The following is a 23,425-nucleotide window of genomic DNA, read 5'->3' on the forward strand; positions in this document are numbered from 1 at the left end:
GCTCCTGCTGCGCCACGCCAAGCTCCAGAGGACCTGCAGGGAGCCGGAGAATCTGGAAGTTTTTTTCAGATGCACTTTGTGGCGCGAAAAACGGGCGTCCAGGTTGGGGCTGCGCCGTTCTAAGCGCGGCCTGAAACTTGGGCCCATTAACTCCATCGCCAAGACCGCCTACTTGCACCACTGTAACATTGGCCATCTCTGCGCCTGCCTCAGCTCATCTGCTGCTGAAACTCTCAACCATGCCTTTCTTGCTGGACTTGACTTTTCCAAAGCTGCCCGTATCCTAACTCGCACCAAGTCCCGTTCACCCATCACCCCTGTGCTCGCTGATCTACATTGGCTCCCGGTCTGGCAACGACGCGATTTAAAAATTATCACCCTTGTTTTCAAACTTAATGATCTCGCCCCTCCCTTACTCTAGAACCTCCTCCAGGCCCTACAACCATCCACGATCTCTGCGCTTCTCTTCTTCTGGCCTCTTACGCATTCAAGATTTCCATCATTGGTGGCAGTGTCTTCAGCTGCCTGGACCCTGAGCTTTGGAATTCTCTCCCTAAACCTCTCCACCTCTCTCTCCTCCTTTAAGACGCTCCTTAAAACCTACCTCTTTGACCAAGCTTTCGGTCACCAGTCCTAATATCTCGTTATGTGGCTCGGTGTGAACTTTGTTTGATAACACTCCTGTGAAGCGCCTCGGGACGTTTTACTTTGTTAAAAGCGCAAGATAAATGCAAGTTGTTGTTCACTCATTAACAATTCAGCCCAGTTTATTTCTCATCCCTTCGAAGTTTGCCTTACTTAAATTTTAAACTTCGTATGTGATTCTGCCTTCTCCCTCTCAAACCTAATATCAAATGCAATCATATTAGTCACTATTCGCAAAATGTTTCCTTGCAGTTTGTTAAGTAGCTCTGGTTCGTTACTCATGACTAAATCCTGTATGACCTGTTCTCTTGTCGGTTCTAAATCATATTGTCCCAGGAAACTGACCTGAATAGATTCTAGTAATTTACTGCCTTTATTGCCTGTTCTCCCAGTCTTTGTGAAAATTAAAATCTCCCATTATAACCACATTGCTTCTGCTATATGCTTCCCTGATCTCTGTGTTTATACATTCCCTCGCCCCACTACATCATTACTGTTAGGAGGTCGGTTAGACAACTCCCACCAGAGTCTTGCATCCTTTGCTGTTCCTTAGTTCTACCTGTAGCATTTCCACTTCCTGATGACCCTCAGTAGGAGATCCTCTTCTTTCCACTACCGTAATTGTGTCTTTTATCTGTAGAGCTTCTCCTCCTCCATTCCTAATTTCCCTGTCCTTTCTAAAGTTGCTATTGCCTGGAATATTTAGCTCCCAGTCATGGTGCGACAACTCGGTTCAATCATACCCATCATTCTGTTGCCTCTCACAAAAATGTCTGCTCATTGCTTCTTGTATTTTGATCACGGTGAAGTATCCCAAGCTTACCTTATCGCCGTTCAAAGATTTGCTGTTATAGCCACGAAATATAAAGATAGCATCAACCACTGTCTTCCCAGCCTTCATTTTTGTTTTCAAGGATGCTATTGTGTATGAAATGATACAATGAACTCCGTGCTGTGAGCCAGTGACCAGATCAGTCTTTAATGGCTTCCAGAAATACAGATACAATGGTGAAGTTCAGCTTATGTACCGGGCCCAGCACAAGTGTACCTATGACCCTAGGACCCCTAATGGTAGTGCCCTCTGGCATACATTACATCACTCCCCCCCTGCCAGTTCTTGGCACAAGTCCATATTACAAGTTCAGACGGTCCGGAGTCCTTCGCTCCCTGGTTGACCTTCTCAGTACAGTCCCAGTGCTTTCCGAGTCTCTCACGACTTGGGGCTGGGCGTTGACCACAGTGGGTTCTTCTGCTGGCTGGACGTGAGTTGGTTGGTTGTCTAAGCTCACGATGTCTTCTTCCAACTGTTCCGGTTCATCAGTGTGTCTTAGCTTGATTTGATCAAAGTGTTTCCTGCACATCTGCCCATTCTTGAGCTTAACCATATGCACCTAGTTACTCTCCTTATCCGTAACATTGGACCCTTGACCATGGTCAAATACATACACTGAGTCATTTACAGATATGTCGCGTGACACTGCAGCGCGGTCGTGATACCACTGCTGTCGTTGACGTCGGGTTTCGACGTGATCGTTAAGGTCAGGATGGACTAGAGAGAGCCTGGTTTTGAGGCCTCTCTTCATCAATAGTTCCACAGGCGGGACCCCGGTGAGCATGTGTGGCGTTGTCCTGTAATTGAGCAGTATGCGTGACAAGCGTGTCTGCAAGGAACCATGAGTTACGCGTTTCAGGCTCTGCTTGATGGTTTGGACTGCCTGCTCCGCTTGAGCATTGGACACGGGTTCGAACGGGGCTGACCTCACGTGTTTTATGCCGTTGCGTTTCATGAACTCTTGAAACACCAGGCTCGTGAAACATGGTCCGTTGTCGCTGACAATGATGTCTGGCAGACCATGTGTGGCAAACATGGCTCTCAGGTTCTCAATGGTGGCAGTGGAACTGCTGGATGACATGATCACACACTCTATCCATTTGGAGTATGCATCCACCACCACAAAAAACATTTTACCGAGGAAGGGGCCCACAAATTCGATGTGGATTCTAGACCATGGTTTGGATGGCCATGACCACAGACTGAGCGGAACTTCCTTTGGGGCATTGCTTAACTGCATGCAAGTGTTGCACTGATGCATGCATGACTCTAAGTCCGAGTCAAGGCCAGGCCACCAAACATGGGACCTGTGGATGGCCTTCATCATGACAATACTGGGATGTGTACTATGTAACTCCCATACAAATCTTGCCCTGCCTTTCTTGGGCATTACAACACGATTACCCCACAGTAAACAGTCAGACTGGATGGAAAGCTCATCTTTGCGACGACTGTACGGTTTGGTTTCATCACCCATTTCCTTGGGGATGGTCGATCAGTCCCCGTTAAGAACACAACGTTTTACTACCGATAAGGTCGGATCCTGGTTGGTCCAGGTATTAACTTGTTGATCAGTCACAGGCGACCCTTCACTCTCAAAGGCATCCATGACCATGAGTAGCTCTGCGGGCATTGGCGTTTCCACCTCCGGTGTGGGCAATGGTAACCGGCTCAATGCATCAGTGCAGTTGTCGGTGCCTGGTCTATGGCGAATGACATAATCATAGGCAGATAATGTCAGCGTCCACCTCTGGATGTGGGACGACGCGTTGGTATTGATACTTTTGTGTTCCGAGAACAACGATATAAGCGGCTTATGATCGGTTTCCAGCTCGAAGCGAAGCCCAAACAGGTACTGGTGCATTTTTTTTTACCCCATAAACACATTTAAACCCTCTTTCTCTACCATGCCGTAGGCTCTTTCTGCCTTGGATAGGCTTCGAGACGCGTATGCAACTGGTTATAGTTTGCCTTTTTCATTGGCTTGCTGGAGTACACAGCCGACCCCATAGGACGACGCATCACAGGTCAAAACTAGCCGCTTGCATAGGTCATACAGTACCAGTAGCTTGTGGGACAACAACAGATTTCTAGCCTTCTCAAAGGCTCTGTCTTGAAGTTCATCCCACACCCAGTCGTCTCCTTTGCTGAGCAGCTTGTGCAAAGGCTCTAATACTGTGCTCAATTTGGGTAAGAAGTTACCAAAGTAGTTGAGAAGACCCAGGAACGAACGCAGCTCTGTCACATTCTGGGGCCTGGGCGCATTTTTGATGGCCTCTGTTTTCACGTCTGTAGGTCTGATTCCATCTGCAGCAATCTTTCGTCCAAGGAATTCGATCTCTGGTGCCATGAAAACGCACTTTGAACGTTTCAGCCCGAGTCTCACTTTGTCCAGACGACGTAGAACCTCTTCCAGATTGTGCAGGTGCTCGGCGATGTCACGACCTGTGACTAGGATGTTGTCTTAGAATACCATGGTCCTGAGGACGGATTTCAATAGGCTCTCCATGTTTGTCTGAAATATGGCTGCTGCCGAACATATGCCAAAAGGGCACCTGTTGTAAATAAACAGTCCTTTGTGCGTGTTGATACACGTACATTTTTTTGATGATTCAACCAGTTCCTGTGTTATGTCGGCCGACGTTAGATCCAGTTTGGTGAATGATTTTCCCCCGGCTAGCGTTGCAAACAAATCATCAGCTTTTGGGAGCAGGTACTGATCTTGCTTCGAAACTTGGTTGATCGTGACCTTGTAGACTCCACAAATCCTGACCGTGCCGTCGCTCTTTAACACCGGAACAATGGGACTGGGTCATTCATTAAATTCGACCGGTGAGATGACCCCCTCACGTTGTAGCCTGTCCAATTTGAGCTCGACCTTTTCTCTCATCATGTGCAGGACTGCCCTGGCTTTGTGATGGATGGGCCTTGCGTCTGGGCCTAGGTGAATCTACATCTTGGCTCCCTTGAAGCTGGCAATTCCTGGTTCAAACAGTGAGGGAAATTTGCTCAGCACTTGAGCACACAAATCATCATCCGCTGATGACAAAGATTTGATATCGTACCATTTCCACTTTATTTTCTTGAGCCAACTCCTGCCGAATAACGATGGGCCATTGCCCGGGATAATCCATAACGGTAGATCATGAACCGCTTCCTTGTACGACACTCTTACTGCTGCACTACCGATCACTGGTATGAGCTCTTTGGTGTAGGTACGGAACTTCGCATTTATCGGACTCAGCTTGGGTCTCTCTGCCTTGGTCTCCCACAGCTTTTCGAAAGTCCTCTGGCTCATTATCGGTTGACTCGCACCAGTCTAATTCCATGGATACCGACACGCAGTTTAATTTTACCTCCATCATTATCGGTTGGCTCTTTGTTAGGAACGCACATACGCTGTACACTTCCTCCTCGGAGCTCTCAAATGGCTCAGGCTGCTTCGCCAGATCCACACTGGATTGATCATCATCAACGTGGTGTGTTGCAGCTCGCTGCTCCGCTGCAGACACATCCACTGAAGATGCCTCGTCTTTGCACACCCCCTGCCTGAAGCGGCACTGATGGGGTCAGTGATTGCCCCCGCAATGCCAACACGTTGAACTTGGATTTGCGCCTGATGGCGGGCTTTGAGTGGCTCTCGTTCTCGCAGACGCAATCGAGTAGGCCCTGTCATGTGCAGCTCTGCTGGCCGTCAGTACAATTTTGTACACAGTACTTGCCGTGGAGTTCCTGTTTTGTCACGATATCTGCTTTGTGCTTTTCTGCGTGGACATGCAAGCCTGGGCGATGGTGATGACCTTGCTGAGGTCCAGCGTCTCCGCAGCCAGCAGCTTACTTAAGATCGCCTCGTGGTTGACCCTGTTCATAAAAAAGTTACGCAACATGTCTTCCAATGCAGGCCCAAATTTGCAAGGCCCTGCAAGACGTCTCAGGTCGGTAACGAATGTCGCTACGTCCTGGCCTTCTGGTATAGAAGCGATATCTGGATATGATGACTCCTTCCATGGGTTTAAGGTGTTCCCGAACTAGAGCACACAGTTCTTTGTAATCCTTTTCTGCAGGAAGAATGGGAGAGCAGATTCTTGATGAGTGCATAGGTCGTGGGGCCACAGATGGTGAGAAGAACTGCCCTGCGCTTCTCTGCATCCTTGTCTTTGTTTAGGTCGTTTGCCACGAAATACTGGTCAAGACGATCCGTGAAATCTACCCAATTCTCTCCCTCATTGAATCTCTTGAGAATTCCAACAGTACTCGATCGTGCTGTGCTCACCATACTTTTGCGTGGATTCATATTTGCCTCGTCCCCAGTTATTGTATGTGAAATGATACAATGAACTCCGTACTGTGAGCCAGTGACCAGGTGTAACCTGGTCAGTCTTTAATGGCTTCCAGAAATGCAGATACAACGGTGAAGTTCAGGTTATATACCAGGTCCAGCACAAGTGTACCTATGACCCTAGGACTTCCGATGGTAGTGCCCTCTGGTGGTGGGCAGACCTTATGTACATACATGACAGGTACCTTCTATAAAGTTTATGTGATTCCTCTTATCCAACTTTCTTCTGTCTTGACAGTACAGCTGCAAGCTCTCTTGAAAAGAACATTTCTGGCTCATTTTTCTCCTCTGCCTCTATAACCGTGATCATCTTGATGAAGAGCCTACCTCCATTTCTCAACCACTGTGACTAATGCCAAGGTTTTTCCCAACTATGTCTGTCAGATTTTCCAATCTGTGCACACTAATAAGACCTCTGGTCCTGATGCGATTCCACCACATTGTCCTCAAAGATGCGTAACTCTGTCCTGTGACAACTCTTTAATTTATCTCCATCCCCATGGATCTTTCTTTCTCCTTGGAAATTTGCTTAGGTTCCCTCATCTTTCTAACTTCCATCCTTCCATTAGTACTTTCTAATGTTATGTAAGCTGCTGTTAATTTTCAAATCGTCCACCATCTTGAATGTTTTGGCTTAATCCACAACCATCAGCATGGTTTATACGTGGCTGTTCCACTGGTGATCTGACCTCTAGCACACACCTATGGAAAGTTCACTGAGATGTTCAAGAGCAATAAGATAATGGGACTAAGGGCAGATAAATCCCCTGGACCTGATGGCTTGCATCCTAGGGTCTTAAGAGAAGTAGCGGCAGGGATTGTGGATGCATTGGTTGTAATTTATCAAAATTCCCTGGATTCTGGGGAGGTCCCAGCAGATTGAAAAACTGCAAATGTAACGCCCCGATTTAAAAAAGGAGGCAGACAAAAAGCAGGAAACTATAGACCAGTTAGCCAAATATCTGTGGGTGAGAAAATGTTGGAGTCCATTATTAAAGAAGCAGTAGCAGGACATTTGGATAAGCAAAATTCGGTCAGGCAGAGTCAGCATGGATTTATGAAGGGGAAGTCATGTTTGACAAATTTGCTGGAGTTCTTTGAGGATGTAACGAACAGGGTGGATAAAGGGGAACCAGTGGATGTGGAGTATTTGGACTTCCAGAAGGCATTTGACAAGGTACCACATAAAAAGTTACTGCACACGATGAGGATTCACGAGGTTGGGGGTAATATATTAGCATGGATAGAGGATTGGCTAACAACAGAAAACAGAGAGTTGAGATATATGGCTCATTCTCTGGTTGGCAACGAGTAAGGAGTGGGATGCCGCAGAGATCAGTGCTGGGGTCTCAACTATTTACAATCTATATTAACGAATTGGAAGAAGGGACTGAGTGTAATGTAGCCAAGTTTGCTGACGATACAAAGATGGGAGGAAAAGCAATGTGTGAGGAGGACACAAAAAATCTGCAAAAGGACATAGACTGGCTAAGTGAGTGAGCAAAAATTTGGCAGATGGAGTATAATGTTGGAAAGTGTGAGGTCATGCACTTTGGCAAAAAAAAATCAAAGAGCAAGTTATTATTTACATGGAGAAAGATTGCAAAGTGCCGCAGTGCAGCGGGACCTGGGGGTACGTGCATGAAACACAAAAGGATAGTATGCAGGTACAGCAAGTGATCAGGAAGGCCAATGGTAATCTTGGTCTTTATTGCAAAGGGGATGGAGTATAAAAGCAGGGAAGTCTTGTTCCAGCTATACAAGGTATTGGTGAGGCCACACCTGGAATACTGCGTGCAGTTTTGGTTTCCATATTTACGAAAGGATATACTTGCTTTGGAGGCAGTTCAGAGAAGGTTCACTAGGTTGATTCCAGGAGTGAGGGGGTTGACTTATGGGGAAAGATTGAGTAGGTTGGGGCTGTACTCATTGAAGTTCAGAAGAATGAGAGGTGATCTTATCGAAACGTTTCAGATTATGAGGGGGCTTGACAAGGTGGATGCAGAGAGGATGTTTCCACTAAGTGGGGAAACTAGAACTAGAGGGCATGATCTTAGAACAAGGGGCCGCCCATTTAAAACAGAGATGAGGAGGAATTTCTTCTAACAGAGGGTTGTAAATCTGTGGAATTTGCTGCCTCGGAGAGCTATGGAAGCTGGGACATTGAATAAATTTAAGACAGAAATAGACAGTTTCTTGAGCGATAAGGGGATAAAGGGTTATGGGGAGTGGGCAGGGAAGTGGAGCTGAGTCCATGATCAGATCAGCCATAATCTTATTGAATGGCGGAGCAGGCTTGAGGGGTCGTATGGCCTACTCCTGTTCCTATTGCTTACGTTCTTATGTTCTTATAATTGATTATTGAACATAAGAGTCGTTAATATAAATTGTAAATTGTAAATAGTTGGGGTCTCAGCACTGCGGCACCCCACTGAATACATTCAAGGCCTCTGATAGAGTCTGACACCACACACGTGAAAACAAAATTATAACCTGGCCTCCCACCAAAGTTAAATTCATGGCGATCTTATTCTTCTCAAATTATTATCTGTGCTGTAGTTGATGGTACCACCTCTAGATTCTTCTTCCATTAAGTTAGGGGTTTCCTGTACTTCTTCTCATTTGTGATTTTCACCATTCATAACACTATCCTGGTGCTCATGATTCCAGTCTACATTGATTCACTTCCTTCACATTGCCTGAGTACTCTCCCTCTTCAGTGACTGAATCACTATATTGCGGTTGACTTTGTGACCTTAAGTGAAAATAGTCTCTTCTTTCAGTTCTTCAGAGGCACAGATTCTGCCTGTCCTCACAAGTCTTGTGATCAGGAACCACCACCTCTTAGCTCCGTGCTTAGTGCTTCTTCAGTTGTCAACATTCTTGATTTAAAATCCTCCTCTGGCCTCAAGTAGACGCCCGGGTGACCAATTAAATATGTATCACTTGATTAGTGGTCAGATCCGCCCACACTTCTCAACTAGGCTCAAGGATATACGTTGCAAAAAAAATCGGCAAGCAGAACGATCTTGTAGTACCCACCCGAAACAAGTTCAAAAGACACATTGATGGTGCAGGACGTGATCAGAAAAGTTAAGAACGTAAGAACTTAAGAAATAGGAGCAGGAGTGGGCTATTTGGCCCCTCGAGCCTGCTCTGTCATTCAATAAGATCATGGCTGATCTTCTATCTCAACTCCACTTTCCTGCACTATCCCTATATGCTGAATTAGTTCATCTCAATCAAGGCAGCGACAAGAGGTGGTTCTTTCCCCAAAGAATAGTGGACCTCTAGAACAAGCTGCTGTCTCTTACGGCGGATGCTGATTCACTGAATTTCTTCGAGCGAGAGCTAGACCGGTTTCTGGCTGGGTTCTTCTCTGACAGAAGGTAGGTACTGCAGGAAATTAAAGGCCGTAGTGATCTCCTGAACTAGATTCGATCGCCTAGATGGGTCGGAGAAGAAGTTCCCAGATTTTTTTTCCACAAATTGGCCTGGAATTTTTATCTGGTTTTTCACCTCTCCCAGATCATCACATGGTTTTGGCTAGGGCGGAGAGTATATACTGTGATACACAAGGTATTGCAATTGTGTGGGACAGGCTCGATGGGCCATAGGGTCTTTAGCTTACCGTCATTGATCGCATGCTCGTATGTGGATGCAACTATGGTCAGCAGGACTCCTGTGCGAGTTAAGGGGCAGGGGGGTGGAATCAACTAGAGTGCTCCTTCCACAGCAATACCAATGATATGGAGCCAAGGCGGGTGGATGGAGTTAGGATACAGATCAGCCAGCTTCTCACTAAATGGCGGAACAGGCTCGAGGAGCTGAATGGCCCACTCCTGTTTCTATGTTCCTACCTGACTCCTGCTGGAAATTTTACACGTGAAGAAGTCAGGCAGAGAAAGGATCAGGATCGGCTGGAATGAGACACCTGCCAATGTTTTCCCACCTCCCGAATTAATCAAATAGCCTGCTGACACTCAGTGCCAAGATTGACAATAAAAACGGCTGAAGTACCACGTTTGGCAACACCCTTGGAGCAGTATGCCAACAAGAGATAAACGTGTTCCAGGAGAAATTGTAATGAAAAACAATAGACTAGCGGGTGAAATTTTGTACTGTCCCATTCGGGGGCAGTACCAGCCGCGAGGCGGAAGTTCCTGCGCCTGGCGTATGAGCTATATTGGGCTTACTGCCCCCGACAGGAATAGCAGCGTGGAATTTAGGGCTGCAGTTCCGGTCAGGGGCGGGACCGGGGTGCAAAGGCATGCGAAATTTCCATCGCAACGCGGTGGGACGCGTAGCGCTAGCAAGCAGGCAGGGTTCTCCCCTTCCATTAAAGGAGAGGGCCAAGCTGCCAACTCTGCGGGCGGGAAACGGGGTCATCGCTGAACCACCAAGGAGCAGGATGCCATGGTTGCAAGCCGGCACACAAGTGAAGTGTCAGGCTGCAAGATCACGGCATGGACTCTGCAATCTACAATCAAGAAGGTGCGACGGGTAAATCGACCTTTTTTTTTTACTACCATACCACCCCATTCATTTTCGCGCCGTCAGTGGCCTACAGCCCGGTCACAGCAGCTTCATGGGGTGGTACCGAATTTTCGCTTCGGGGCAAAAATGGGTCACTGCGCACGCTGATGGCATCATCATTGCCGGCGCTGCGGCCTGGGGCACAACCAGTTGCCGCTGTTGCTATACCCCGTGGAATTCATCATCTTCGGCAGTCCATCGGAATCGAGGAAGACTTGCTTTCACTCCTGAAGTGAGTTCTTTGGTGGCTGAAGAATCCAATACGAGAGCCACAGACTCTGTCATAGGTGGGACAGATGCTCGTTGAGGGAAGGGGTGGGTGGGACTGGTTTGCCGCACGCTCTTTCCGCTGCCTGTGCTTGATTTCTGCACAGTCTCGGCGTTGAAACTCGAGGTGCTCAGCGCCCTCCCGGATGCACTTTATCCACTTAGGGCAGTTTTTGGCCAGGGATTTCCAGGTGTCACTTTATCAGGGAGGCTTTGAGGGTGTCCTTATAACGTTTCTGCTGCCCACCTTTGGCTCGTTTGCCGTGAAGGAGTTCCGAGTAGAGCACTTGCTTTGGGAGTCTCGTGTCTGGCATGCGAACTATGTGGCCTGCCCAGCGGAGCTGATCGAGTGTGGTCAGTGCTTTAATGCTGGGGATGTTAGCCTGGACGAGGACGCTGATGTTCGTGCGCCTGTCCTCCCAGGGAATTTGTAGTATCTTGCGGAGACATCGTTGATGACATTTCTCCAGTGACTTGAGGTGTCTACTGTACATGGTCCATGTCTCTGAGCTATACAGGAGGGGGGGTATTACGACAGCCCTGCCCATGGAATTACGCAGGAGTCGGTAGCGGTGTTGCGCTTGGGCAAAGTCATTTGCGCCCCATTAGCACCCCCGGAGGCACTAATGGGAGGTGCATACTAATATGTCCTGACTATACAGTATAAATGCACACGAGGCCCATACTTGAGAGAAGGTCACTCTGTGACCAGTAACCTTTATTAGCCAGCACTGAAGTGATGAAGGTGGGTGCAGCTTCTCCTTTTATACCTGAAAGTCAAGGTTAGGAGTGTCTCCCACAAGTTCACCACCTAGTGGTCAATGTTCTCACAGTGTACAACTTAGGTCAGTTTATATATGGGTTACAATGATAGTTGAATACATGACATCACCTCCCCCCCCAAAGTCTTATTGGGATCACAGGTTAAGTCTCTCTGGTGGTTTACGCTTCCTTGTCGAGCACCTGAGTTGGGGCTCCGGTTGTTGGGCGCTGGCCTGAGTGTCTGCTACTGGGGTGCCTCAGGTCTGTCCAGACTGCCCACAGTGACTGGGCTCTCCTCTGCTTGGTTCCGGTGTTCGGTCACCTGTGGTGGAGTAAACTCTACATCTTGATCTTCCTCTGCTTCTTCTATGGGGTTGCTGAACCTTCTTTTTGTTTGATCCACGTGTTTGCGGCAGATTTGTCCATTGGTAAGTTTAACTACCAGAATCCTATTCCCCTCTTTGGCAATCACAGTGCCTGCGAGCCATTTGGGCCCTGCAGCGTAGATGAGGACAAAGACAAGGTCATTGACATCAATACATCGCATCCTCGCATTCCTGTCATGGTAGTCACATTGTAATTGACGCCTGCTCTCAACAATTTCTTTCATGGTGGGGTGTATAAGGGATAACCTGGTTTTGAGTGTTCTTTTCATTAGCAGCTCTGCGGGTGGAACCCCTGTGAGCAAATGTGGTCGGGATCTATTGGCCAACAGGAGGCGTGATAATCGGCTTTGTAGGGAATCCCCTTGGATTCTGAGCATCCCCTGTTTGATTATCTGCACTGCTCGTTCCGCCTGGCCGTTTGAGGCCAGCTTGAATGGTGCCGTTCTGACATGGTTGATACCATTTCCTGCCATGAAGTCCTGGAATTCAATGCTTCTAAAGCATGGGCCATTATCGCTGACCAAAATATCCGGTAGACCATGGGCAGCGAACATTGTCCGTAAACTTTCTACCATGGCAGAGGATGTGCTTGAATTAAGAATATCACACTCGATCCATTTGGAGTAGGCGTCTACTACAACCAAAAACATTTTTCCCATGAAAGGACCTGCGTAGTCCACATGGATGCGTGACCATGGCTTGGCGGGCCAGGGGCTAACGGGGGCTTCCCTGGGCGCATTGCCAAGCTGGGCACACATGTTGCACCTGTGAACACAAAGTTCCAGGTCTGCATCTATCCCTGGCCACCAAACGTGTGACCTGGCAATTGCCTTCATCGTGACAATGCTTGGGTGCTCATTGTGGAGTTCTCTGATGAACATCTCTCTGCCCATCTGGGGCATGACTTCTCGGTTTTCCCATAGTAGGCAATCGGCCTAAATCGAGAGTTCATCCTTGCGCCTGTGAAATGGTTTGAATTCCTCAGGGCATGCCCCGTATGTGGCTGCCCAGTCCCCATTCAGGACACATTTCTTGACTAGAGACAGTAGCGGGTCTCTATTTGTCCAGACTTTGATCTGACGGGCTGTCACGGGTGAGGCTTCGCTTTCGAAAGCTTCAATAGCCATGACCATCTCAGCAGCATGCTCGGTTTCCCCCTCGATGGTGGCTAGTGGGAGCCTGCTGAGTGCTTCGGCGCAGTTTTCAGTGCCCGGTCTGTGCCGAATTGTATAGTCATAGTCGTCTAACGTGACTGCCCACCTCTGTATGCGGGCCGATGCATTTACATTTACGGCCTTGTTGTTGGCCAAAAGGGATGTTAGGATTTGTGATCTGTCTCCAGCTCAAATTTTCTGCCAAACAGGTACTGGTGCATTTTTTTTTACTGCATATACACATGCAAGCACTTCCTTTTCTACCATCCCGTAGCCTCTTTCTGCCTGGGACAGACTTCTTGAGGCATAAGCTACCGGCTGTAACTGAACCTTGGCATTAACATGTTGCACCACACACCCGATTCCATAGGACGACACATCGCACGTTAAAACAAGTTTCTTACATGGGTCATATAGCGTTAACAGATTGTTGTAGCATAACAAATTGCGTGCTCTATCAAAAGCCCTTTCCTGGCTGTCCCCCCAGACCTATTTGCGACCTTTGCGTAGGAGCACGTGTAGCGGCTCTAACAGCGTGCTCAAATTGGGAAGAAAGTTACCAAAATAGTTCAGGAGCCCCAGGAATGAACGCAGCTCCATCGTGTTATGGGGTCTGGGTGCTCTCTGGATCGCTTCCGTTTTGGACGCAGTAGGTCTGAATCTGTCTGCTGCTACCCTCATCCCCAGAAATTCTAGCTCTGGAGCTAGGAAGACGCACTTCGCCTTTTTCAGTCGCAGCCCTACCCGGTCCAGTCTGCGTAGCACCTCCTCCAGGTTGTGGAGGTGTTCTTCAGTATCGCAACCCGTGATGAGGAGGTCATCTTGAAAAACCACCGTCTTTGGAATCGACTTGAGGAGGCTTTCCATATTTCGTTGGAAGATCGCGGCGACCGAGCGAATCCCGAACAGACATCTGCTGTACTCAAACAACCCCTCGTGTGTCGTGATGGTGGTCAGCTTCTTCGACTCACTTGCCAGCTCCTGGGTCATGTAAGCTGAGGTCAGGTCCAATTTTGAAAAAAGTTTGCCACCTGATAGCGTTGCAAAGAGGTCCTCCACTGTCGGTAGCGGGTACTGACAGGAGCGGGGAGTGACACCCGATTGATGGTGGCCTTGTAATCACCACATATCCTGACCGACCCATCCGTTTTGAGCACCGGCACAATCGGGCTCGCCCAGTCACTGAATTCTACTGGCGAGATTGCTGCCTTCCCTCAGCAGGCAGTCCAATTCGCCTTCTATCATTTCCCGCATCACGTACGGCACCGCTCTAGCCTTGTGGTGTACTGGCCTGGCATCCGGGTTTATGTGAATCACAACCTTGGCCCCCATGAAAGTGCCAATGCCGGGTTGAAATAGTGAGTCACATTTATCCAGGATCTGTGAGCATGATACTCGCTCCACAGAAGAAATTGCATTGACATCGCCACATTTCCAGTTCATGACAGCAAGCCAACTCCTCCCCAGTAGTGCGGGACCATCCCCCGGGACAATCCAGAGTGGCAATCTGTTCTCCAAATCTTTTTGAGTCACGACTACCGTGGCACTGCCTAGCACCGGAATGATCTCCTTTGTGTATGTCCATAGCTGTGCGTCAATCGACAATAATTTTGGCCTCCTGGCCTTGGATGCCCACAACTTGTTGAACTGTTTGATACTCATCAGGGACTGGCTGGCCCCTGTGTCTAGCTCCATTGATACTAAGGTGCCATTGAGGAGCACTTTATCATTATCGGTGGCGTCCTGATGTATGAACTGTATGTGTGCTCCACATGAACTCGCTGAACTTCAGCTTCCAGCGATTTCCCCCAGTGTTCATTTGGCCTCGTAGGGCTTACATCGGGCCCGTCCTCCTCGTACATCACTCTGGCTGCAGGCTTCCTGCACATACGCGCCAAGTGACCGCTGACGTTGCAGTTTCTGCAGGTATATTGCTGATACCTGCAAGCTCTGGCTGTGTGTTTGTCTCCACACCTCCAACAGGAGCCTTTGTTGGAAACAAAAGGTCCATTACCAGTCGATCGTCTCGGAATGTTTCTGTAACTGTCCTTAAGCGCACCATTGACAGGTGTTGATGGCCCCATTACTGGCCGCATTGTCCCTTGCGCTGGCATGAATAGCCATTCAGCTAGCCATTGTCTCTGTTGAATTACCCCTTTGGGTTTGACTTCATGCCGTTGGCCCCTGCCTGCCTGTAGAACTGTGTCCCACGTTAACAATGTTGACTCCCTATCCATTTGCTGCTGCATTTAAGCCAAGATTTTTGTCAAACATCATTCTGGTCTCTTCCTCCCCTGAGATAAATGTCTGGGCCATCAAAGCCGCCGTTTACAGGGTCAAGTCTTTGGTCTCAGTCAGTTTCCTGAAAACCCAGTGTGCCCTATGCCTTCAATAAAAAAGTCTCGCAGCATCTCCGCTCTGCATGCATCTGGGAACTTACATCAGCTCGCCAGTCGCCGGAGGTCTGCCATGAAGTCTGGAACGCTTTGCCCTTCTCGCCGTCGGTGCGTGTAAAACCGGTGTCTCACCATGTACAATGCTGCTTACCGGTTTAAAGTGTTCCCCGATCAACTTACTGAGCTCTTCAAAAGTCTTGTCTGCCGGCTTCTCTGGCGCTAGAAGGTCCTTCATCAGGGAGTACATTCTGGATCCACAAACCATCAGGAGATGAGCCCTGCGTTTGTCGGCCGAATCCTGTCCCAACCATTTCTTGGCGACGAAACTTTGCTGTAGTCTCTCAATAAAATCGTCCCAATCATCACCGACACAGTACCTCTTGTCTGTGCAGCTAGTGGCCATGCTTGCGTGGTTTAAATCCCAGTTTCTCGTCACCAATATGTCCTTACTGTACAGTATAAATGCACACGAGGCCCATACTTGAGAGAAGGTCACTCTGTGACCAGTAACCTTTATTAGCCAGCACTGAAGTGATGAAGGTGGGTGGAGCTTCCCCTTTTATATCTGAAAGTCCAGGTTAGGAGTGTCTCCCACAAGTTCACCACCTAGTGGTCAATGTTCTCACGGTGTACAACTTAGGTCAGTTTATACATGGGTTACAATGATAGTTGAATACATGACACAAACGACCCAAATTTTTCCTCCTAAGTGTTCACAGAGACATCATTGACCAACAGAGTTCCTCATAGAAACCCCTGTTCAAGAAGCTCAGCTATAGTCGAGCAGCAAGAATCTTTCATGGTATTGTTAACATGCCAAACGGTTATAGCATACTGAATAGGCTGTGGAAGAATTAAGTCAGTATGTGTGCAGTCAGTCAACTAACCCACGTAAGTATGGCTGACACGTCGCAATTGAAGTCCTTCGGGATGTTAAGTGAGCAAAAGTATGATCCAGTCGGTCATTATCATAAATTTACAGTATTTACAGTGTCCTCTTGACATCATTAATCAACGAAAAATAAACTACACAGAAACTGGGAATGATACAGAAATTTGGACCAATGTAGGCTGTAAAAGAACATTTCCAACGTGGTCTTCCAGATGTATTGAATGCTGCTGTATTCCTTCCATGCATCCTGTGTTGCATTCGTAACTTTTAAATCAGTCAAATTATGAGCTCTTAAATGTTAGTCATGGACTAAAAACCACTGAATGCACACTATCAAATCCACAATTAGTTCTAATTACTCAACTTATATTAACAAAATATATTGATGACTGCAGCAACTTTAAATGCATTCAAGCTTTTCTTTAAGACAAAATTCACTGACAATTACATTTGGCATTCTTTTTTTAAAAAAACAGACATAAATTAGTGTTACGTTTTGGCTTTCAGATTGCCTTACTAAAGGATTTTATGTAAAATATTTCAATACTATTAATCTGTAAAAGGCCCACTTAATGATCCCCCTGACACCAAAATAGAGTAGGAATTAATTCACATGAATGCCTCAATCACCCGCGGGAAGTTTGCACTCATCACTGCATTTAAATCTCTATTTTATTCATTCCTGGAATGGGGATGTTGCTGGCAAGGCCAGCATTTATTGCCCATCCCTAATTGCCCTTGAGAAAGTGGTGGTGAGCCACCTTCTTGAACCGCTGCAGTCCGTGTGGTGAAGGTACTCACACAGTGCTGTTAGGGAGGGAGTTCCAGGATTTTGACCCAGCGCCAGTGAAGGGACAGCGATATATTTCCAAGTCAGGATGGTGTGTGACTTGGAGGGGGTGGTGGTGTTCTCGTGTGCCTGCTGCCCTTGTCCTTCTAGGTGGTAGAGGTCGCGGGTTTGGGAGGTGCTGTCGAAGAAGCCTTGGTGAGTTGCTGCAGTGCATCTTATAGATGGCACACACTGCAGCCACGGTGCGCCGGTGGTGCAGGGAGAACAGAAGAACATAAGAAATAGGAGCAGGAGTAGGCCCGTTTGAATGAATGTTTAAGGTGGTGGATGGGGTGCCAATCAAGCAGGCTGCTTTGTCCTGGACGGTTAAGCCTCTTGAGTGTTGTTGGAGCTGCACTCATCCAGATAAATGGAGAGTATTCTTGTGCAACAAACAACCAGCTTTAACATACACTTTTAAAGCTTCAAGAGGTACAGATTTCATCTCAGCGCTGCTGAGAGGTTCTAAAACTCTCCAATTGTGTGTGCTCCACAGGATGATTGACTAAACTGTACATCATGCGAAACTGAGTTGAAAAGAAAAAAATAAGGACTCGCATTTAGATAGCACCTTATCACATCTGTTCAACATCTCAAAGCCCTGCACCTACAACAAATTACTTGGAGAGTTGTAAACTGAGTTGGTAAAAGCAAAATGAAAAACACCAATCGCGCCATCTATGCTCTGTGTATAGAAAAATCTTACCTTCACTTGTTGCAAACTGTCAGAATGGAGTATTTAATTAACTATATGGAAATATTACTTAGATTGGAAACGTTCACCTTCTTCAAGGCTGAGATAGACAGATCCTTGAACTATAGGGGAGTCAAGGGTTACGGGGAACAGGCAGGAAAATGGAACTGAGGCCAAGATCAGATCAGCCATGATCTTAATGAATAGCGGAGCAGGCTCGAGGGGCCGTATGGCCTACTCCTGCTCCTATTTCTTATGTAACACCGCCCGTCCCTGCCCCTGCCTCAACTCATCTGCTGCTTTAACGCTCATTCATGCCTTTCTTACCTCTAGACTTGACTATTCCAATGTTCTCCTGGTCGGCCTCCCATCCTCCAGCCTCTAAAAGTGAGCTCATCCAAAACTTTGCTGCCCGTGTTCTAATGTGCACCACGTCCCATTCACCCATCACCCCTGTGCTCACTGATCTACATTGACTCCCAGTCTGGCAACACCTCAGATCATTCTTGTGTTCAAATCCCTCCATGGCCTCTCGCCCCTCCCTCTCTGTATTCTTCTCTAGCCCTACAACCCTCTGAGATCTCTGAGCTCCTCTAATTCTAGCCTCTTGTGCGTCTCTGATTTTAATCGCTCCACCACTGGCGGCCCTGCCTACAACTGCCTCGGCCCTAAGATCTGGAATTCCTTGCTTTCCTTCTTTAAGACACTCCTTAAATCCTACCTCTTTGACTAAGCTTTTGGTCATCTGCCCTAATTTCTTCTTATGTGGCTCGGTGTCAAATTTTGTCTGATAACACTCCTGTAAAGTGTCTTGGGGCGTTTTACTACATTAAAGGTGCTATATAAATGCAAGTTGTTGTTGTGAAATATATTATTGTACCAATTCGGATCAGAAGACACCATGTTAGCTTGGTGCATCAGGTTGTTTCTTTTACAAAGGGGAAATTCGACCAGGATGTTTAATGACAGGACCAAAGAACGTAAGAAAAATCATATTCAAACACCACGATAGAGATGTCAACTCGCAGCTGCTCATCCACATGGCAACAAGGTGCTTGTGACGATTCTCTGCACAAAATCCAATGCACAAGGTCAGAACTATCTGCGTTTTTAAGATCAGAAAATTGCTGCTAATCAAATTAAATTGAAGAACGTGCCAAAACTGGACAGGTACATTGGAAACCAATTTCACCAAGCCTGCTGAATCAGCACCAGCTAATGTAACCATTGTATCAGAGTACACGTCAAGACAGTGATTTCTCCTCCAATTCACCTTCTGAAAGATTCTGTGAGATCTTGTGTCACCCTATTGTGTTAGCAACTGAACACCGAGTAATGCCTCTGTTATTTCGCATCAGCTCCCAAGAGGTGCGTCAATCAGATGTTTAAAAGATGTCACACCGTGGATGAGTAGCACAGGATTTGCAGCCAGTTCTCCAGTTGCATCCTTTTGTAGTGACTCCAACTTGACTCCAGTTTGTTTTCAAAACAAAATATTAACAAAGCCCATCAACTATTACTGCCTTGTAATTCACTCCCATCCACTCAGTGCCCTCGATGTATTGAGTTCACTGATGAATAATCGCAGCACTGGTCTTGAGTAATGCTTGCGAAGTAGCAAATGCAAGGCACTCCTACAAATCATTTGCCCTTCATCATGGTCATGGGATGCCTCTTGCTGCAGCAAAGCTTCCCTTTAACCCAACCTACGAACCAGTTCCATTAACAGTGTGCTGATTAACAAGTTGTGAAACAATTTCAAAACACACACGAGCAATTCAACAGCAGCACCCTCAATGGTGATGGCTGCGACATCGTAAATGAAATCCAAGCAGAGACGACAACAGCTCAGCAAGCAAGCTGTGTGGCTGCCACAACATGCAACGCTGTCACAGCGAACCTGCTGCGGAGACTGCTGACACAGTACTATCTCATTTCCAACATCTCACCTGCGATGGGAGGGGGTGACTTGCAGAATGCTGGTTTGACGCATTATTGGTGTCAGTGGGCAGCACACTCATCTGAGTCAGAAGGTTGTGGGTTCAAGTCCCACTCTAGGAACTTGAGCACATAAATCTAGGCTGACACTCCAGTGCAGTGCTGAGGGAGTGCTGCATTGTCGGAGGTGCCACCTTTCGGATGAGATGTTAAACCGAGGCCCTGTCTGCTCTCTCAGGCGGATGTAAAAGATCCAGTGGCATTATTTTGAGGAAGCGCAGGGGAGTTATCCCCGGTGTCCTGGCCAATATTTATCCCTCAATCAACATAATAAAAAAACAGATTATCTGGTCATTATCACTTTGCTGTTTGTGGGAGTTTGCTTGTGCGCAAATTGGCTGCCGTGTATCCCACATTACAACAGTGACTACACTTCAAACGTACTTCATTGGCTGTAAAGCGCTTTGAGACGTCCAGTGGTCGTGGAAGGTGCTATATAAATGCAAATTGTTCTTTCTTTTTTTTCAATTAGCGCAAAGCACTGAGTGTATTTTTTTAAATTATTCGTTCATGGGATGTGGGCACCACTGGCAAGGCCAGCATTTATTGCCCATCCCTAATTGTCCTTGAGAAGATAGTGGTGGGCCTCCTTGAAGCACTGCAGTTCATGTGGTAAATGTACTCCCATAGTGCTGACTTTGTTGTCCCGGTTTGTTACAATTGAGTGGCTTGCTAGGCTATTTCAGAGGGCAGTTAAGAGTCAACTACATGGCTGTGGGTCTGGAGTCACATATAGGCCAGACCGGGTAAGGATGGCAGATTTCCTTCCCTAAAGGACATTAGTATACGAGTTGGGCTTTTCCAACAATCTGGTAGTTTCATGGTCACCATTACTGATACTAGCTTTTTAATTCCAGATGCATTTAATTCACTGAATTTAAATTCCCCAGCTGCCGTGGTTTATTCGTCCAGGCCTCTGGATTACTAGTCCAGCAACATAACCACTATGCTACCATACCCTGCACACCGATGAATGTACCATTACAAAGCACAGTCCGAAACATAATCTGGCAAATTGTTGGCTATTTACATACTACCGAACGCAAATCGTTTTGGGAAAATATGACGAGAATCCCCCACACGGTAATTAGCAGCCGACGCAGCTCATTCAAAAAGGACAGAAACAAGTACTTACTGGACTGAAGGTCCGACACAGAATACAACTCTTCTGATGAGCAGGGCGACCCAGTCAGCTGTGGAACAAATATAGTTCACATTAGCATCCTAATATTAGGAATTTACCCCCACCATCACTGTTCATCCCACTCTCCTTGCTGTGATACAGGCACCGTCTGTGATGCCCTTTGTGCATGTTTGAGCCTCAACAGTGATGGCCGGTAATCAATTCAAATTAGGGAGGACATTGCAGCCACGCTCAATCATGTCCTTACTCCCTACATCTTTCAGATGAGACTTTAAACCAAAGCCCTGTCTGCCCTCCCAGGTGGATATAAAAGATTCCACGGCACTATTTTGAAGAAGAGTAGGGGAGTTCTCCCCGGTGTCCTGGCCAATATTTACCCTCAACCAACAACATCAACACATATTATCTGGTCAGTATACTTGCCTTTATTAGCAGAGACAATAGAATACAAGAGCAAGGAGGTCATGCTTGAACTGTATAAAATAGTAGTTAGCTGGAGTACTGCTTGCAGTTCTGGTCACCACATTACCGGAAAGATGTGATTGCACTAGAGCGGGTACAGAGATTTACGAGAATGTCGCTTGGACTGGAGAATTTTAGCTATGAGGAAAGATTGGATCGGCTGGGGTTGTTTTCTTTGGAACAGAGAAGGCCGAGGGGAGACCCAATTGAGGTGCATAAAAATATAAGAGGCCTAGATAGAGTGGATAGGAAGAACCTATTTCCCTTAACAGAGGGGTCAACAACCAGGGGGCATAGATTTAAAGTAAATGGTAGGAGGTTTAGAGAGGATTTGAGGGGAAATGTTTTCACCCAGAGGGTGGTGGGGGTCTGGAACTCACTGCCTGAAAGAGTGGTAGTGGCAGAAACTCTCACCACATTTAAAACGTACTTGGATATGCACTTGAATTGCCATAACCTACAAGGCTACAGACCAAGAGTTGGAAAGTGGGATTAGGCTGGATAGCTCATTGTCGGCTGGCACGGACATGATGGGCCAAATAGCCTCCTTCTGTGCCGTAAATTTCTATAATTCTATGATATCACATTGCTGTTTGTGGGATCTTGCTGCCGCATTTCCTACATTACAGCAGTGACCACGCTTCAAAAGTACTTCACTGGCTGTAAAGCACTTTGGAATGTCCTGAGGTTGGAAAAGGCGCTGTACAAAATGCAAGTCTTTCTTTCTTTGAATGCTAACTAAGATGTGCTGCACCAAACAATGAACGTCTCAGGAGTTTTTACCCACCATCTTCACTTGCAGACTTTTACAAAATTTGGCCAAATATCTCTGGAGGGAGCTAAAAAACCTTCACACACACACAAAAAACCCAGAATATTAAAGCAGGCTTCAGGCTTACAATAATTCACATACAAAATAATCTTAGATTTATTCAGAAGTATTTTATACAATACCGCACTTGCATCACTGAACAGCTAAGAGTTGAATGCAATCTCTCCCAGAACAATCTACGCGACTTATTCATGCCCATTCTGCTGCCATGTTCACTCCGTTGTCAGGAAACATGTGAACATCTAATTTTGAACATATCAGCTAATTTCCTGCCTCCTTCGCCCACCCATGGTCAAATTCAGAAACTGTCAGAATGAACAATGTCGGTTTAGCTAATTGAAACACTTTCCCATCAAGCAATCCCAGGTCTGGCATAGACAGTCTACATAAATAGAAAGAAGAATGAACTCATATTTATATTGTTCATCCTCAGAACATCCTGAAGCACATGACAAACAATTAATGATATTTGTGCTGTAGTCACTCTTGTTTTAGAGATAAAAGTGGCAACACATTTCCGCAGAGCAAGGTCCTAGAAACCGCCCTGAGGTCAATTACCAATTTGCGTTGGTGGTGAACTCCCTGATCCTCTTCGAAGAGCACCATGGATCTTTTGCATCCACCTGAACAGGTGGACAAGGTTTATTGTCTCATCTGAAGGAGGGCACATGCAACAATGCAGCACTTCCTCAGTGCTGCACTCGAGTGGGGCTTGAACCCACCAACTTCTGACTCAGAAACGAGCGAAGCCATCGATGAGCCAAAGACAAATGCTGAGCGTGGGATAGATAGGAAGCTGTACCACCTTCCCAGATCATCACAGAACAGCGCCAAACAGCCTGATCCTGGTCCCAGTAAACAACTGTTTCCAGTTGCTTCATTTCTTTAATATTGAGCTTCTAGCTCATCACAATTATAATTAAGGTTGAATTGTCCTTGAAAAACATTAACCTTTCTGTGACACTAATTATCTTTTCTGCTAGATTTGATTTTCTGCACAGATTAAAGGAACATACATATATTTGTATTTACAGTGGACATTATTATATCAGATTTTTCTGATCAGTGAACTGCAAACAATTAATGGCCAACAACAAACCATTCACTGCTTCTTCTGTTCTGACCTTATTTTGTATCCACAAACATGCAATAATTGCAGTGAAGAATCCCAAGAACCTGTGCACAATTTGCCATTGTTAATTGCTGTAGATAACAAAAATTGTATTCAGTGGCATGCAATAAATGTCGTCAATAAAT

At 46.7% G+C, this 23,425-nt stretch overlaps 1 protein-coding gene across 1 annotated transcript in view; it reads right to left on the minus strand.

Annotated features, from left to right (window-relative positions):
- smyd3 (SET and MYND domain containing 3) overlaps positions 1–23,425 on the minus strand; it is a 1,321,352-nt gene that overhangs the window by 923,279 nt on the left and 374,648 nt on the right. Inside the window, exon 4 of the mRNA XM_070889200.1 lies at positions 20,866–20,923. Within this exon, the coding sequence (XP_070745301.1) occupies positions 20,866–20,923 (58 nt within the window). The remainder of the gene's footprint in view (positions 1–20,865; positions 20,924–23,425) is intronic.

The sequence above is a fragment of the Pristiophorus japonicus genome, chromosome 9, assembly GCF_044704955.1.
Source record: "Pristiophorus japonicus isolate sPriJap1 chromosome 9, sPriJap1.hap1, whole genome shotgun sequence".
In the NCBI taxonomy this organism is placed as follows: Eukaryota; Metazoa; Chordata; class Chondrichthyes; family Pristiophoridae; genus Pristiophorus; species Pristiophorus japonicus.